This window comes from Typha angustifolia, chromosome 7 (genome assembly GCF_048772165.1).
Source record: "Typha angustifolia cultivar Huaian chromosome 7, ASM4877216v1, whole genome shotgun sequence".
In the NCBI taxonomy this organism is placed as follows: domain Eukaryota; kingdom Viridiplantae; phylum Streptophyta; class Magnoliopsida; order Poales; family Typhaceae; genus Typha; species Typha angustifolia.
The window spans coordinates 4,686,481-4,704,115 of NC_133245.1; the positions used below are offsets into that span (position 1 = coordinate 4,686,481).

A 17,635-nucleotide genomic window follows, 5' to 3' on the forward strand; every position below is an offset into this window, starting at 1 on the left:
TCTTGATTTAAGTATTTTAAACTAGGCTAAGATAATTTGGTGTTTAATTCTGAAATAGGCTAAAAGTATATTTATTATTTGTGACGTGATGTGAAAAAGTATTGGTTTTGGAGGGAAATGAATGATATATAAATTTGATGGACAAAAATACTCTATTATCATTATAGTGGTTATTATTATAATATACAAATATTATATGGTGTATTATAACTTGTGAATATTATTATATTATAATATTCATATTTTATGATATTAAAATGTAATAATATAATATAATATAATATAATATTATAATATTATCTAGATTATGAAAAAAAAAGATAATTTGATATTTGGTTACTGAACCAGGTTAGGGGTCACTGAACCAATTTAAAGACTCCCCTAAACTCAAAGCAAACAAGACCTAAGATTTTTTATTGCATTTTGAGTTGCAGATCTCAGAATTGTGCGAAACCTAAATTCTCTACTGTCCAGGCACCAAAGCTTTGAACACCAATGGTAAAAGGGCTGATGGTAATTTCGCAAAAAGATTTAAATGCTTTAAAATTTCAATGCTTTAAGTTGCAGTGTCTCACCAATAGAAGATTGGGAGGACTTGTTTTATCTACAGTTTCATTTTATTCTGTTTTGAACAGAGGGAGAGATGCTAGACCTCTCCAATAAAAGAAAACATCTTAGACTTTCATTAGTTGGAAGAGCACTTAGATTACATTGAATTGACTACATTAGATAAGCTCCTTGGTTGTTATTTTGCTCTTTACTAATATCTTTATCATTTCTTTCTATTTTTATCTTGAAAAGAACAAAGTAACCTTCTCTATACGTGGTAGTGTACTAATAACTGTACTAGACATTTTCTGTGTTTGTGTAGATATAATAATTGTCCAACCAATATAATGAAATGTGAAGATCTCATATATGCGTGCTTGCAAACGTGAACTTGTGGGACAAGTAGCTTAAGAGATATAAATGATTTGAACATGTCTTTATAGAGACCACATAATGCACTAGTGTGAGGAGTAGGGCATAAAAAAGTCAAGCCTGAGTTTGCTAAGCTGGCCTTGAGCTAATAAAAGATTGGTGCAAGGCTGGCTTACCCTACTAGTGGGCTAGTTGGAGCTCGGCTCCATTACAAAATGATAATTAATTTTTGTGCAGTTGCAAGGATTCGAAACCATGAACAGATAGGGGGACTTCCATCAACTAGAAAGCTGGTTACATTGAACATATATACAAAATATTTGTATATAATATATCTGATCTATAGGATTTTAATTCCAGCCAAGCTTGACCAACAGAAAGATTGAGCTTGGCTTGTTGGAGAAGCAAACAAACAAACAAACTCGCACCATAGCAGAAACTGAATGATTGGCTTGCTAGCTTATAAGCTCTGTTGACAACCTACTATGTTGGATGTTGTAGTAGAGAGAAGACATGATAACACTCAATATGATAACACATAATAAATAGAGCTGAATGAAGGAAAAGATCCATATACTAACCCTAATGAGTTGAGACTAAAGCTTGGTTATTGTTGTTGCTATTATTATTTCTTGTTCTCTTGCAGATAACCCTTATGAAGTTGCTGACAAGTGGCTTCTCAAGGAAAATCTGCCCCTTTCATATCGCCAGCAAGTTGTAGAATTCATATTGCAAAACAGTGGGCAAAGGAACTTTTCTCTTGATACATCATTTCGGGATCCGTACACTGGATGTAAGAATTTTATGATATTCTGTCTTTCAGCTAAGAAGTTTGTACTCTGTACTGTAGTACCCTTACAGTCTTACTAACTTCATGGATGTGTATCAGCAAGTGCTTATGTACCTGGGGAACCTTCGTTCTCATCAGGTATGTATTGATTGTTATGATAACTCGTCGCATTCCAAATTTATCTTGATAAGTAGTGTAACAATAGAAGATCCAAACTTATATGGGTTTAGAGAGAAGAGGATTTTTGTGAATGTATTTTTTGAAATGATAGAGGAGCCTAGGTCCTATCTATACAAACTCACCATATATATAAATAAATTAATAAAATATAAGCAAATAACTCTAATACTCTTCTCAAACTCAAGGTGGATCATAAACTGAGAGTTTGATAACTAGATACTCAAAATGTGGAAGATAAAGATACTTCGTGAAGAAGTCGATAATTTGCTCCTCAGTGATGAGGCGATAGAGAGAAATAATGCCAGCTTGATACTCCTGGTGAGTGTAGTGTATATCGACTTCAATGTGCTTTGTCCTCATAAAAAATAGGATTTTCAACGAGTTTTTTAGCACTGTCATTGTCGACATAAAGAGGAGTTAAGAGGGGCAATTGAATGCCCATATCACTAAGGAGGCGACGGAGCCAAACAATCTTCTTAGTCACCGTACACATAGCATGATGCTTTGACTCAGTATTGAGGAAAGACACTACATTTTGTTTCTTGCGGTGTTAGAAAATTAGGGAGTCTCTCAGAAAAATGTAGAAGCCAGTAGTAAACTTTCTATTAGACTTGTCACTAGCATAGTCTGCATCAGAATAAGCTTGTAGAGCTAAGATAGAAGTCGATAGCATGAAAAGACAACGGGTGATGATGCCATGAAAATATTGAAGGATACGCATAAGAGTAGCATAATGGGCAGTTCGAGGAGCCTGCATGATCTGAGTGACAAAACCAATGGCATGAGAGATCAGGCTGAGTAATGGTCAGGTAGACGAGTACTCTAACCAGCTGACGATATCTAGTCAGATATGGAAGAAGTTAACCATCATCGGGTTGAAGTTGCACATGAAGCTCGACTGGGGTACTAGCAAGATGAGTGTTAGTAATAGTAGCACGATTGAGAATGTCTGTAATATTCTTCTATTGGGACAGCAAAAGATTATGGGATGACTGAACAATTTCGATACCTACAAAGTACCGAAAAGGGCCGAGGTCCTTCATCTCAAACTGACTCCGAAAATGTTGTTGAAGAGTGGATCCATGTCGAGTCATCTTTAGTGATAATCATATCATCGACATACAGAAGGACCCGACCATGAGCAAAAGACAGTAGAAACATAGATGGCTTAGAAAGGCTCTCCTGAAATTCGTAAGCTGTGAGAATATTACGAAATCGATCAAACCTAGCATAAGGAGCCTGCTTGAGCCCATAGATAGCTCGTTGCAATTGACAGATGTGACCTAAAGAAAAGGGAAAACCAGGTGGAGGATCCATGTACACCTACTCGTCAAGAAGATCATGAAGAAATGCATTCTTCACATCCATCTGATGAAGAGGCCACTAGCGATTAGAAGCAATAGTAAGAATAGTATGAACATGTCATTCGGGCAACAGGGGCAAAGATCTCATCGTAGTCTATCCCGTTGATACACTTAGTTAGGATTTTATTTAATAAGCTAAATCCTAAGTAAAGCCCCGAGCAATCAGACAAGCTTTGTACCTAGCAATGAATCCATCAAGCTGATACTTGATCTTAAAAATCCATTTGCAGCCGACAGGCACGATGACAGGTGGGAGAAGGACAACAACCCAAGTATGCATCTGCTGAAGGGCCTGAAGCTCATCTGTCATAGCTTGCTGCCACTCTAGAACTTGGATGGCCTCACGATATAATCTGGACTGAGGAGTGGAGTGGATGGCTGTAAGGAAAGTGTGAAACTGGGGAGAATATGTAGTGGAAGACATCAGACAAACATAACAGTTAGGAGGGCAATGCACACGCTTTGGATAACAACGAGCGAGTGCAAGAGTTGTCACAGTAGAGGATAGGACAGTTGGAGAGATACTAGCAGTAGAGGGAAGCTCAACTATAGAAGGGGGACATGATGCGAGTGTAAAAGTATGGTAGGGTCGTCATGGGAGGGGGTTACTCTTTGAAAGAGCTAGAACCTTAGTAAGAGAGCGGTTCGGAGTAGCAGGGAAGTGATAGTAAATGAGTGTCTATGGGTAGAGGAGTATCAGGCAAGTGGGGGGCAGATGATGGGGCTGAGGCAAAGACATCCGAGGGGACGAATGATTTGATAGGTGTAGGAAGATCTAGAAAGAATAAATCCGAGGGAGACAAAGCATCAAAGGTAAAGAAGGGTATCTCTTCCAAAAAAATGGCATGGTGTGATATCCTAAGACGACAAGCAAAAGTGTCATAACAATAATAGCCTTTATGCTCAGGACTATATCCTAGAAAGACAAACTTAGCCACTCGTGGGGACAACTTGTTGTATTCACTCGGAATAAGAAGAACAAAGTAGATGTACTCAAAGATACGAAGATGATCATAAGATGGTGAAGTACTAAAGAGACGCTCATATGGGATCACACCATTAAAGACTGATGATGAAGTTCGATTGATTAGATAGAGAACGGTAAGAAGAGCCTTAGCCCAATAAAAACGAGGAACAGAAGCCTCAAATAGAAGAGCACGAGTGGTCTCAGGATGATGACGATACTTTCGTTCGGCAACACCATTCTAAGTAGGGGTATACAGACACAATTGCGGAGGCAGCATGCTAGTAGAAGCATGAATAGAACGAAACTTAGAGGGGAGATACTCATGAGCATCGTCGAAGATCTTAATAGATCGTCCAAATTGAGTACGAACCATAGAAAAGAAGTCACGATAGATCTGACGTACCTCAAATCGCTAATGCATAAGATAAATCCAGGTGAAATGAGATAAATTCATCAATAAAGCATACATAATAAAGAAAACCAAGATCCGAGAAAGAGGAACGGGCCCTAAATGTCAGAGTGGATAAGATCGAAAGAAGAAACAGAGATACTCTCACCAAGAGAAAAAGAAAGAGCTCGATATTTTACCAAACTACAACTGGTACAAGGAAACAAATAAGAAAAGCGACTACTGCCTAAGGATCCAAACCTAGACAAGATTTTGAGACACTGACTCGATATATAACCTAAACGCTGATGCCACAGGTTTGAAGGAGAGAGAAGAGCAACAGGACAAGCACTGGGACTAGGTGGTGGAAAGTGAAGCCGGTCTTGGTAGTAAAACCCTCGAATCCAACTATCGGTGCCGATCCTCTGGCCTGTTGACGGGTTCTGCATAATACAAGTAGAAGAAGAACACAATATAACTAGAGTCAGAAAGCTGAGTAATAGAAATAAGACTTATTGTAAGACCGGGAACAAGCTAAACATTAGATAAGGTAAGACGACTAATAGGATCTGTGGTCGGGGTGATGTAACCAATGTGAGAGATAGGATAATGAGCCTCATCAGCAATGTGAACATGAGGAAGAGAGGTAGAGGCATGGGTGATACAAGTAAAAGTGGATGAGTCACCTGTCATATGATATGAGGCGCCAGAATAAAAATCCAAGGTTAAGTTATACCAGGGAAAGCAGAGACAAAAGTAAAGGCGCTAGTGAAGCTAAAGCTCTCATAACTGACCAAAACACTTGATGCCATTTAGGAGAGACAATCTATCAAACACCTTGAGAGTGTTTCAAAATTTGCTAACTTAGGTCTTTCGTCAAACATTTGATGAGCGAAAATATTAAACAATGCTGCAGAAAAAAAAAGAAGGGCTGCAGACACTGAGGACTTTCGTCGAACAGTTGGTAGGCACTTGTTGCTACTGCTGTGGATCGACGAGCACCAATTCAGCTGCAGTGGCAATCAAATACGATGACTGCCACCTGTTGCGGCTGCTGCTATGCAGTCGATGAAGTGGGCTGTTGCTGCTGTGGAGTCAACAAACACCAACTGACACAGTGAACTTCCGTCGAACACTTGGTGGGCATTTGTTGTTGCTGCTGCTGTGGAGTCAATGAGCAACAATTGAGTTGCAGTGATGATCGAAAATGGCGACTACAACATGTTGCTGTGGCTACTGCTGAAAAAAAGAAGTCCTCGTCACAGAGAACTTTTATTGAGCATTTGATGGGCACTCGATGCTGCAGCTGTTGTAGAGTCGACGAAGAGGGCTGCTGCTGCTGGAACTCGAGGCTAAAAGAGAAGATAACGAGGATGCAACCGAAGTTTGAGCTAAGAAGAAATGATTTCCTCCTCCGGCGAGTGGTGGAGCCGAAGGAGAAGGGATGCTTGAGAATGATGACGAGGAGCACAGATTGAGCTGGGTCTGTCTAACGAAACAATGAAGACAATGAAGGGGAAAGAGGAGATGGCTTGAGCTAAATCTCTAGAGATCAAAAGGCTCTGATACCATATAACAGTAGAAGATCCAAACCTAGAAAGGAGTTTGGAGAGAAGAGAGGAGAGAAGAGGATTTTGGTGAATGCATTTCTTAAAATGATAGAGGGGCCTTGACCCTATTTATACAAAGTCACCATGTATATAAATAAATAACATATAAGCAAATAACTCCAATAAGTAGGACTGGTGCATGTTCATGCTCCAAAATGGAGCACTTGTTCCCAATAAGTTTAGATGTATGTCTTCTAGTTATATCTATTTTTTGGTGTTGCAGGTACTACACCTAAACCAATTTTCAAACATATCCCAAAGGTAATTAGCTCATCTTTTCTCCTTGTTGAAGTTACTGATTAATGGTTATTTGCTACTGTAATTTTCTGTATTAACATATTTCACCCCTACTTGTGGAGGCTCCATCATCTTCGAAGTAGGAAGTAGAGAATAATGGAATACAGAATCAATTTCAGGTCAATATCTGGAAGATGATATATCTGCTTCATCAGTGGCAGTTTTCAAATTTAGCACAGTAAAAGTACATATTAATGTGCATAGTCAGGTTTGTGACATGTTCAGTAGGTGGTGCTCTGTGCACATATTAGTCACACATGAACACAGACGAGCTTATAGTCTTTGGTTGTTAGTACATGTCCAATAATGATGACGATACGAGAATGAAAATGAACTTGTTGCTTAATGATGACTTACTTCAATGTCCATCTGCATCGTAAATTGATGGAATGATAAACAACAAACATAAATACAAACTGATTAATTGATTTCAAATATTTTGGGGGAAAGAATATTGCCTATAATATAAAATTTTACTGATAAAGGTGGTGTGAGTTAATGTTGCTCCTTTGTAAAAACAAGGGGTTTCATCTTCTCTGGACCAGTACACATAGGAATGAAGCAAAAAAGAAAGAAAGAAAAAACTCCTACAGGCCGGCAACATGTTGGTTTTTTTTTTCCTTTGAATAAAAGTTATAATTTTCTTGATGGATCTCTCTCTTTTTGTTCTTTGATGGTTTAGTAGAGGAATTAATTGGTTTTGGTGGCAATTGTATGTGATTTCTTAGTTGGCATCTTTCTCCAATTTTATTCATGATTTAACTTCACTCTCGGTATTGATGTTGTAATCATATATCTATGTCTATATATCATGCCAAGCAAGTTTAGAAAACTATAATTTCCTTAATTATATTGCTTAGGCAACATCTACAAAGACACCTTAGCATTCACAAAAAATGTCCGTAATGTTTTACCCTTCATTCACTTTTGCAGAAAGGGATGCTGTTGTTTGACACAGCTCAATTTGATGGCATTCTAAAGAAATTATCAGAATTCAACACTGTGCTGTTCTCTGACCCGGTAATGTCTACTTATTTAGAAGAATTTGTGAATGTCCTTTTGTACTTTGATCAGAAATCTAGTAAGCAAAAACTTATATGCCACAAAGTATCGACTAGTACATGTTAACAATTAAGAAATTTAATTGTATTTTGCTCGTCAAACATAACACTATACTGAATAACTTCTTGTTTCTTGGTTATGCTGAATCGCTGATACTTAAACAGTGATTTGATGTTGTAGGGTGTGTTTTCCAAACTGAATAATTAGTGAGGCCAATAAAGAATCTAGGTAATATGGTTTATATTTATACTAATAATATTATTACTATATAACTATATATATATATTTATTCAATTTCAGATGTTAGTAATATTTATACTTTTTAGATTTAATTTTATGTTAACAATTTATAATAAAAATCCATGATATACATGTTTACACTGCCTTTCAAATATATATATATATATATATATAATATAGACTTTTACATAATTGCTACCATAATCGTATTACAATTGCCACAACATTCTTCAAAGCTAATAATTGCCATTGAAATTATTGGACTATTTCAAATTGCCATTTCATTAGTTAAAAATAAGTAACCACAATTATAACATAACATACTTTATAAAGACTTTGCCCTATTATAAATCATTTGAAATGGTTGAAATATCTAAGTTTACCCGATATCATAGTGCAAATGGATTTAGATCATGATCAAGGTATCTTAATATTATTTTATAAAACAAGTGGCATATTTAAAATTCTAACTTTGAGTAGGAAGGGTATTTTGGTCTTTCATATATATATAAACAGCTACCGGTTAGGAATATTTCTTAAAAAGTTAATTATAAGGCTCTAGGTTGAGTAGTGGGAGTAGAGATAATCATTAGGCTCAACCCACCCAAATCTAGCCTGAACCCTCCCGGCTTTAATCGGGCTAAGCTCGACCTTAGCCATATTTGGGCCCAGCTTGACCTGAGCCCGAGATGGTAGTGGACGGCATGGGCTAAGTCTTTATCCAATTGGCCCGACTCGAAAGCCCGACCCACTACTCTCATCTATGACCCGATTCATAATGCATGCATATTTCTACAATTTTTTGTCCCACATTGAATATTTAGTAAATTATATATCAATATATAAGTATGTTCCCATGGAAAATAACTAAAATATATTTATATAAATCCGTTAAACTTGGCCCAATAAGATGTAATATTTTTTATATTTAACCTATTATGTTAGTGATGTGATTCGGACCATATTAAGTCATCTCGTGCATGGATACAACCTATGAGATCTATTTCTTCAAAAAAATAAGGATTTTGAATGTCACGTTTGAACGCGGGGAGGTCGTGTTTAAACACCCCTTGCGAATGGTTGCATACGTTCATATCAACAGAGAAGATATGGAACGATCACTACTGGTTTCATAATTTTCTGACTACAGGAGAATATTTTAAGATTATTCTCTTTCGACTGCGCGGATTGCTTCCCTGCATCCGAGCTTGATCGAACGGACGCATGATCTATGGCATCGAGACCCACACCTCCATTGAGGGGGAGGCCACGGATATTATCAGATCGGAGGCAAATCCAACTAGGATTTGATCAAGATGTTTGCGGACATGATAGAGATTTAACGGGCCATGCAAGTGTCGATGGAAGCAATGACTCACGTCCTCTGAGGCGCACCAAGGGGTACGACAGCGATCGAGTTTCCTACTCGAGCCCAGGCTATACCACCGATGGAACCACCTTTTCGTCAAAGGATACCGCCTCCACCATTCCGTACCAGGCAGGAGGAAGATAATAAAGACCTCATGGGTGGACATGCTAGGGGGCCCTTGCTGCCTACGCCACCCGAAAGGCGCAATGTACTGCCGCTGATTTTTCACCGCAACCGAGTACCAAATCCACCTCACCACGTTGACGATGATGAGTGGGTAGATTACGAAGAACCTGACCCCTCAATATCATCCTAGGGATGCTGAATCAAACCCAAGGGAAAAAAGTCCTAACCGACATGAAGAAGAACGCGGCATCCATGCAGGGAATGTTTGCCTCAACTTCCCACCCTTCAACGCAGATCTGCTTAATTGGGTTTATCAAGCGGAGCAATTCTTCGTGTACCAGCGATCACCTAATGCACAAAAAGTGTTGTTAGCATATTTTCATCTCGAAGACACCGCCATCCGATGGTACCAGGCCACGAATTGAGCTCAACCTTATCGAACGTGGGAGGAGTTTGTTGATACTATTTGTGTCCAGTTTTGACCCTCTAGTTATGAAGATTTCCAAGCTACTCTTACCAAACTAATCCAAAGGATTATAGTGAGAGCATATCAAGAGGAGTTCAAGCGTGTTCGCAATCGAGTGCGAGACTGGTTAGATTCCTAACTCAAAATCACGTTTATTAGTGGCCTTAGGTGGAACATTCAAGCCGAAGTAAAGGCTGCTCGACCAACCACATTGCTTGAGGCTTTTGCAACAGCTTAATTGATGGAAGTAAAGCTTCGAGAGCTTCAGTTGGTAGCAAAAAAGGGCTGGAGCACTACAGAGTTTAGAGGAGTGCCTCAGTAAATCACAGCCACACATCATGTGTCGGCAGCTCCGCCGAGGACAGCAGGTGCAAGATTGCTTCCACAGCCTCAACTAGAGGTGAGGGGACTTTCCTGAGCTACCATGGGAAGACTTACCCCAGCCCAAGTTGAACAAAAAAGAGTTAAAGGGTTGTGCTTTTATTGTGATGAACGATTCACTCCCGAGCACAAATGTGCGCGATCAGCGGCCACGGTGATGGTGTTGGACGAAGCAGAGGATGTGGAGGAAGAGGAAGCGGTGGAAGATAAAGTAGAGGACTTGGTGGAAGACTAGGAAGCCTTGGAGAGCAGCGATGAGGTCCACGTTGAGATCTCCATGCATACCTATGCTGGCGCTAATGCACCAAGGGCACTTCGGGTCGACGGCATTGTGAAGAATCAAATAGTGAGAATCCTCATTGACACTAGGAGCATCCACAACTTCATGGATGAACTTGTGGTCAAAAAGATAGTAATGGCTATAGATGTTATTTCTGCATTTGATGTAGCTTTGCTAGACGGCACGATGCTCCGGACAAACGACGTATGCTGAGGGTTTTTTTTGAAGATTCAAGGCAATTCCTTCACCTTGGATCTTCACCCCTTAGCCTTATAAGGGGCTGACATTGTATTGGGGACTCAATGCAAAGTTAGGATCCGATGACCTTTGACTTTTTAGAAATATGGATGGATTTCAAACGAAGTGGCAAACGAGTACGGTTAGACGGAATTCGACTGCAACTTGGAGCCCAACTTCAGCCGATGGTGGGACTACCAAGGGCTGGGTGCCATGGACTTCTATTGCAATTAATCCAGAATCAAGTAAACCATACAAAGGAAGAAGTACTCGTTGATCTGTCCGCCTTACTGAAGGAATTCAATGAGGTGTTTGAAGAACCACGCGGCATGCCACTGCCTCTACCCTAAGACCACCGCATTGAGATTACTCTCGGAGCTTAGCCAACTAATGTACGGCCTTACTGGTACCCATTTGTGCAAAAGGAGAAGATCAGAAGATTAGTCAAGGAGATGCTGGGTATTGGAATCATCCAACCGAGTCGGAGCTCGTTCTTGTCACCGATGCTCCTAGTGCGGAAAGACAGAATATGGTAATTTTGCGTGGATTACTGTGCACTCAATGCCATCACGGTAAAGGATAGGTATCCTATCCCTGTCATTGAACTCTTGAATGAGCTCTCGAGGGCCTCTTACTTCAGCAAGTTAGACTTGCGAGCCAACTACCACCAAATCTGAGTAAGACCTGAGGATGTGCACAATACTGCATTTCGCACACATAACAATCATTATGAGTTCAAGGTCATGCTTTTGGACTCACTAATGCCCCATCCACCTTACAAGGGTTGATGAACGACGTCTTTAAGGCGCTATTAAGGCAGTTTGTGCTTGTCTTCTTCGACAAGATCCTTGTGTACAGCCATTCATGGAAGGAGCATCTTGTTCACCTCCGCAAAGTATTATAGATTTTGAAAGACAATGAGCTGAAGGTGAAGGATTCCAAATATTTATGGGGCCAGCTGAGAATGGAGTATCTTGGCCAACATTATATCAGCGACGAGAGTGGAAGTTGATCCCTCCAAGATGCAAAACATGGTGCAATGGCAGATCCCAGGGACACTCAAAGAATTGCGGGGCTTCCTTGGATTGATAGGCTATTACCATCGATTTGTTGCCAACTATGGCAAGATCGTCGCTTTCTAGACATCACTACTGAAGAAGGGGGAGTTTCAGTAGACCGAGGTAGCAACGAAGGTATTTGAAGAATTGAAGAAGGCAATGACCACAGCTCCAATCTTGGCGTTACCTGATTTCACCAAACCTTTTGTCGTGGAAAGCGACGCGTTAGGGGCTAGAATTGGGGTTGTTCTCATGCAAGAAGGGGGGCCAATGGCGTACATGAGCAAAGCGTTGTCGACAAAGAACCAGATGATGTCTACATATGAGCGAGAGATGCTAGCCATAATCTATACCGTCACCAAATGGAGATCATATCTCATCAGGAGGCGATTCGTGGTGCGTACTGACCAGCGAAGTCTTTATTATTTCCTTGGATAACGGATTTACACGGTACAACAATGGTGGGCGACAAAATTGTTGGACAAGGGAACTGAGAATCAGGTCGTCGATGCACTATCGCGGCAACCCAAATCGGTCGACCTGGCCATGATTTCTATCCTGGTTTTTTCTTTTCTTTCAGAGATTAGAGCTACATGTGTGGAAGATCCAGAGATGATGGAACTCATAAAGAAGGTAGAGGAAGAACCAGCTAGCTATCTCAAGTTAAAAGTGAAGGATGGTCTACTATTGGACTGAGGGCGAGGATGAGTAAGAGTACCGACCAAATTTGGACTACGAGTGACTTTGATTTGTCACTCCCACGACACTCCTATGGCGGGGCATGAGGGAACCTTCAGAACCTGGAAGAGGTTAACACAATTTTGTATGGGCATGAGTGAGAAAAAAAGTGTTGTCCTATATTCGAGCATGTGAAATTTGTCAACGCGCCAAGGCGGACTTGACGAAACCGACGGGGCTGCTGTAACCCCTATCAATTTCGGAGCAAATTTGGAAAGATATGGCAATGGACTTCATTAAAGGACTTCCTTAGGTCAGAGGACATACAGTGAAAATGGTGGTGGTCGACCGGTTGATGAAGAGTGCACTTTTCAGTTATAGCGCACCTGTACACCGCAAAGAAGGTAGCAGAAATTTTTGTGAAGGAAATAGCCCGGTTGCATGGAATGCCGAGGTCAATAGTTTCATACCGTGATTTGATTTTTATGAGTCACTTTTGGCAAGAGTATTTCAAGCATGCAAGGTACTGAACTGAAAATGAGCTTAGCGTATCATCTGCAAACCGATGGGCAATCCAAAGTCATTAATTGCTGCCTTGAGTAATATTTGTAATGCTTTGCCGGGGAGCAACCGAAGAGATGGCAAGCTTGCCTACCCTAGGTAGAGTACTCATACAACATGGCTCACCACACCGCTATTGGGATGACCCCCTTCGAGGCTGTCTATGGGTGCGTGCCCCCAATATTGCGATCTTATGACCAACTGCGCACCTGATCGTATTGACATAGATGAGGTGCTAGTGGAATGGGATGAAATACTCAAGCGGCTCAAGTTTCATCTAGCAACGGCACAAAACCGAATAAAGCAAGTGTATGATCACAAACATTAGGAAAGAAGCTATGAAGTTGGCGATTAGGTCTATGTTCGACTCCAACCGTGTCGACAAATCTCAGTACGAACCATTCAAAACCAAAAGCTAGCACATCGCTTCTTTGGTCCATTTTAGATTCTAGGGAAGGTGGGACCGATTGCATATAAGCTGGACTTACCCAAGTCGTCCCGAGTTCACCTTGTCTTCTATGTATCTAGCTTGAGAGCTGGAGTTGGTCTAGTTGAGCAGGTTGCAGTAGAACTACCCGAGCCCGAATCGGAGGCAGTTGAGCTCACTCTAGAGAAGGTCCTAGCACGAAGGAGGGCCAGAGGTGAAGGACGAATAGTCACAGAGGTGTTGGTGAGCTAGGTCAGTCAGACATAGGAGCAGGCCACATGGGAATCCGAGGCAACATTGATGGACCGTTATCCTGAATTTGCACTTTGGGGACAAAATGAGCAGAAGCATGGTGGAATGATATGATTCGGGCCACACTGAGTCATCTTGTGCATGGATACAACTTATGGGATCTATTTCTTATTTTGTTTTAGTTGTTTTCTTTAGAAAAATAAAGATTCTGGATGTCGCGTTTGAATACGGGAAGGTTGTGTTCGAATGTTTCTTACGAACGCCTCTATACGTTCACATCAACAGAGAATGCAAATTGTGTATTGAATGCGCTCGACCTCATTTGAACATATGCGTGCGAACGTCTGCATACATTCGCATCGATAGTGAACGCGAATTGCGCATTCGAACGCGCTCGACTCCGTTCGAACGCGCTCGACGAGAATGCAATGTTTTTAGGGTTATTACTTGTTAATTTGTCTTGTTAGGTTAACCTTTTAAGATGTGGATGGCAAGCTAAGGATTATGAATGAATATTGAATTTTCTTCCCTTCTCTATTCTAACTCTTCTCCCTCCTCGTTCAAACTCTAGTTGTGTGTCATTTTGTCGTCGGTTACCTCTAATTCCCCTCGATTATCGAGTTCTCCCTCCTCCTTAGGATCTTGTCCAACTTCTTCTCCCTCATCCTTATTCCTTCAACACCACGTGCCACCAAATCCATCACCATTATCACCACCTTTATCACCATTATCATCATCACATGTCATCTCTACCTTCACCACAATATTGCATATTTTCGCCTTAGGTGCAGTCAGAATCTACGAAGGGTGTGAATATAAAAAACGTAGATCAGAAAGATACGGAAGGATCACCACTAGTTTCGTAATTTTCTGATTACGGGAAAATATTTTGATATTATTCTCCTCGGACTGCTTCCCTGCATCCAAGCTTGATTGAGAACGGACACAAAATCCATGACAGTTAGACCTATTATATCCAACCCAAGTTCAATATCTAAAGAGCTAGTGGGTAGTAGCATGCTAGAATATTCTAGTCCAGTCTAAACCCTGCTCGACTTAAGTTATTGGTGGGTCGAGTAGTGAACAAATATTTAAGCCTGGTTGACCCGAAAAGCCTGGCTTGAACCCGACCAAGCTCGTGCAATGATCACCTCTAAGTAGGAGCAACTTTTAATTTGTTATGAGCAAATGGCTGATCCAATAAGTTCTTTCCAAATTGTATGACCATGAAATAGAAATATTAAATACAACTAATCTGAATTACATTAGTATATATGAATTATTTCATAGTAAATATCTTGGCAGTATTTAAACATATTATAGTATAATATTAAAAATTTTAGTCTCATGTTATTTATAAATGTAAGATATTTATAATATTATATATGAAATTCTTTATGATATATTACTATTAAGGTTAATTAGTAATTATATTTTAACCGCTTTATATCTTAGTATCACTTTCACCCGTAAGAAAAGAATTAAAACCCCTTCAATTACTTGGGTTTGATAACCCCTTGGATGCCATTAATATAATGATGAAACTATAGTTCTATCCCTACTTAAGAATGATATTTAAATAGAGAAAGGTTTGACCTAATCAATGCAAACCACAATTCAAATAGAACATCCTCCTTTTATTCCTCTTCTCCCTTCCATTTCCATTTCCTTACCCTCTTTCACCACAATCCATGCGCTCCACGACACCAATGCTAACAACCTTAGACTTTCTTTTCTTCTACCCTTCTTTCTCCTTCAAACTATTCCATTGGGGGCTTCCATTATCATCTATCTCTAAATCTCCAATTGCAACCTAGTCTTTTCCTAACCCCTAAATTTAATTCCCCTAATTGACTATAAGAAATGAGGAAAGGGAAGAAGGATGGAGAGGAAAAAAAATAAATGAAGGATGACAAGATGAGATTGTAAGGGCATTTATACAAGTCCACCAATTTAGTTAGTTCCATTCTTGATGTCACATGCTAATCATGTGACTAATTTTCTAGCTTATGTCAACAAGATCGCTGATGAAAGGGGCTCAGTGATATACTTAAGTAAATTAGGGTTGCACCTATCTACTAGATGTGATCATCGGGTAGGTCGGATCGAGTTCGAGCAGGCCGGGCCGGACTTTTCGAGCCAACCAAGCTTAAGTATTTATTCACGGCCCGACCCACCAATCACTCAAGCTGGGCTAGAATAGTCTAGCCCATTACTGCCCATCAGCCTATGAGAGATCGGTCTAGCTGGGGCCCACCTAACCCACCTTTTAGCTATTTTAGAAAAAAATTTACCGTTAGATTGTTTTTTAAAAAATATTTCTATTCCTCCATTGAAAAAATATATATATATTAAAAAAATTAAAAGATGTGCTAAAAAAAATATAAAATGGTATAGTATCAAAAATTTTCGTTGGTTTTCACTGTAGCAAAATGGACAGGCCTAGTTGCGGGCCGAACTGGCAACCAAAGGGCTAGCCCGTGCTACCCATGGATAGTTTGGGCTCGGGCCGGGCCGAGCCCAAACCGGGTCTGGGCCTAGCACGGGCGGGTTGGGCTGTTTGATCAGGTCTATTATCCATTGTTTATTTTTCCTGAGAGGGTGAAATTGATATCTGTTATTGCCATGAGGATCATTACGTAGTTAACATATTATTATTATATTTTTTAGTATATGTTTATTTCATCTTTTATTTGCATTTTATATGATAGTATATTTATCAGTAATTACTTAGATCCAAATATATTTTTAAAGTACCAAATGCCATTGGGGCCCACCTTATCTCATGTGATCAGCTCTTCTCAAATCTATTGTGTTGATTTTAATTCCGTGAACTCGTATGTTATCATGTGATGTGATACCCATCCCACCAAACAATAAATTACGACCAAGAATCCATGCAGTGTCATCCTCTGCTTTCCAATGTGGCTTGTCAAACATGCTTAGGTAAAGCACTACTACATTACCATTTCCCTCTATTTATTGCTGCAGTAAACTGTTGAAACCATCAGTGGTTGTACTGCACAGAAGAAAACCGATGTTGAAATTAAGACCAGTGAACATCAGTTTATTTCATGGTAAAGATCTTATTAATAATCTTCAACCGCACCTAAATTCGTACTCATCTTAGAAGCCCACTTGTTTAGGCATTTTAATTTTCCATGCAATCCTATATGAGAAATAAATGCTATTCTTGACTGCAACTTGCCTCAGCCTTTCCTTTTATCTTGGTTTGTGTATTCCTTGCTGTATGTTAACAGGATAAAGTTGTAGTGGCATAATTCATCTTGTTGTTGCTACCCTTGGTCAGGAGAAGACTTCATTGTCTTTGTCAGAGCAAGAGTTATCAAGGTTGGCTGCCATTGTTAAAGTGTTGAAAGATACATCATACTATCACTCCAGTACATTTGCAGATGTTGATATTGTTTTGTTACTGAAATTATTGAAGTCATGGCCTCCTTCAATGATGTTTCCAGGTTATTTCCTTTCTGAGTCTCTTTTCTACTGCTACCTTAACATTGTAGAATTTTTATTTTGTTGAATTTCATTCTTTAATCTTGATTTTGTAACAGTGCTCTATCATTCTATGACTTCTAGCCATTAATTGAGATGCTTATCAGCATTATTTTGGCATGGAAATATAAACCACTATGGTATACAAGGATATATTAGTTGCAATATTTTTTTTTTTTTTGACTTTGGCAATCCAACAATCCATGTTGTTTTATTTCAGATTGTATTACAATTAGTTCCTTTCATTGAATAGCTAGTCTCCTGCACTTCAAGTTTTCAATTAGAGCTTATCAAATTTTTGGAGCAAATGCCCTATTCCAGTGTTCTGTCATCCAGTTTCTTTTATTGCAGTGGGTAGTCTTCTTGCGACTCATAGTTGATTAGTTCTTGACTATTTGACTTTATTATCCTACCGTTTATTAGTTGATTAGTTCTTTTATTCTATTAAACTATTGTTGATTATCAACT

General features: G+C 39.6%; 1 protein-coding gene across 1 annotated transcript in view; it reads left to right on the forward strand.

Annotated features, from left to right (window-relative positions):
• LOC140762443 (ubiquitin homeostasis protein lub1) overlaps positions 1-17,635 on the forward strand; it is a 42,298-nt gene that overhangs the window by 18,285 nt on the left and 6,378 nt on the right. Inside the window, exons 12-16 of the mRNA XM_073100247.1 lie at positions 1,568-1,714; positions 1,811-1,849; positions 6,444-6,481; positions 7,451-7,537; positions 16,965-17,130. Of these exons, the coding sequence (XP_072956348.1) occupies positions 1,568-1,714; positions 1,811-1,849; positions 6,444-6,481; positions 7,451-7,537; positions 16,965-17,130 (477 nt within the window). The remainder of the gene's footprint in view (positions 1-1,567; positions 1,715-1,810; positions 1,850-6,443; positions 6,482-7,450; positions 7,538-16,964; positions 17,131-17,635) is intronic.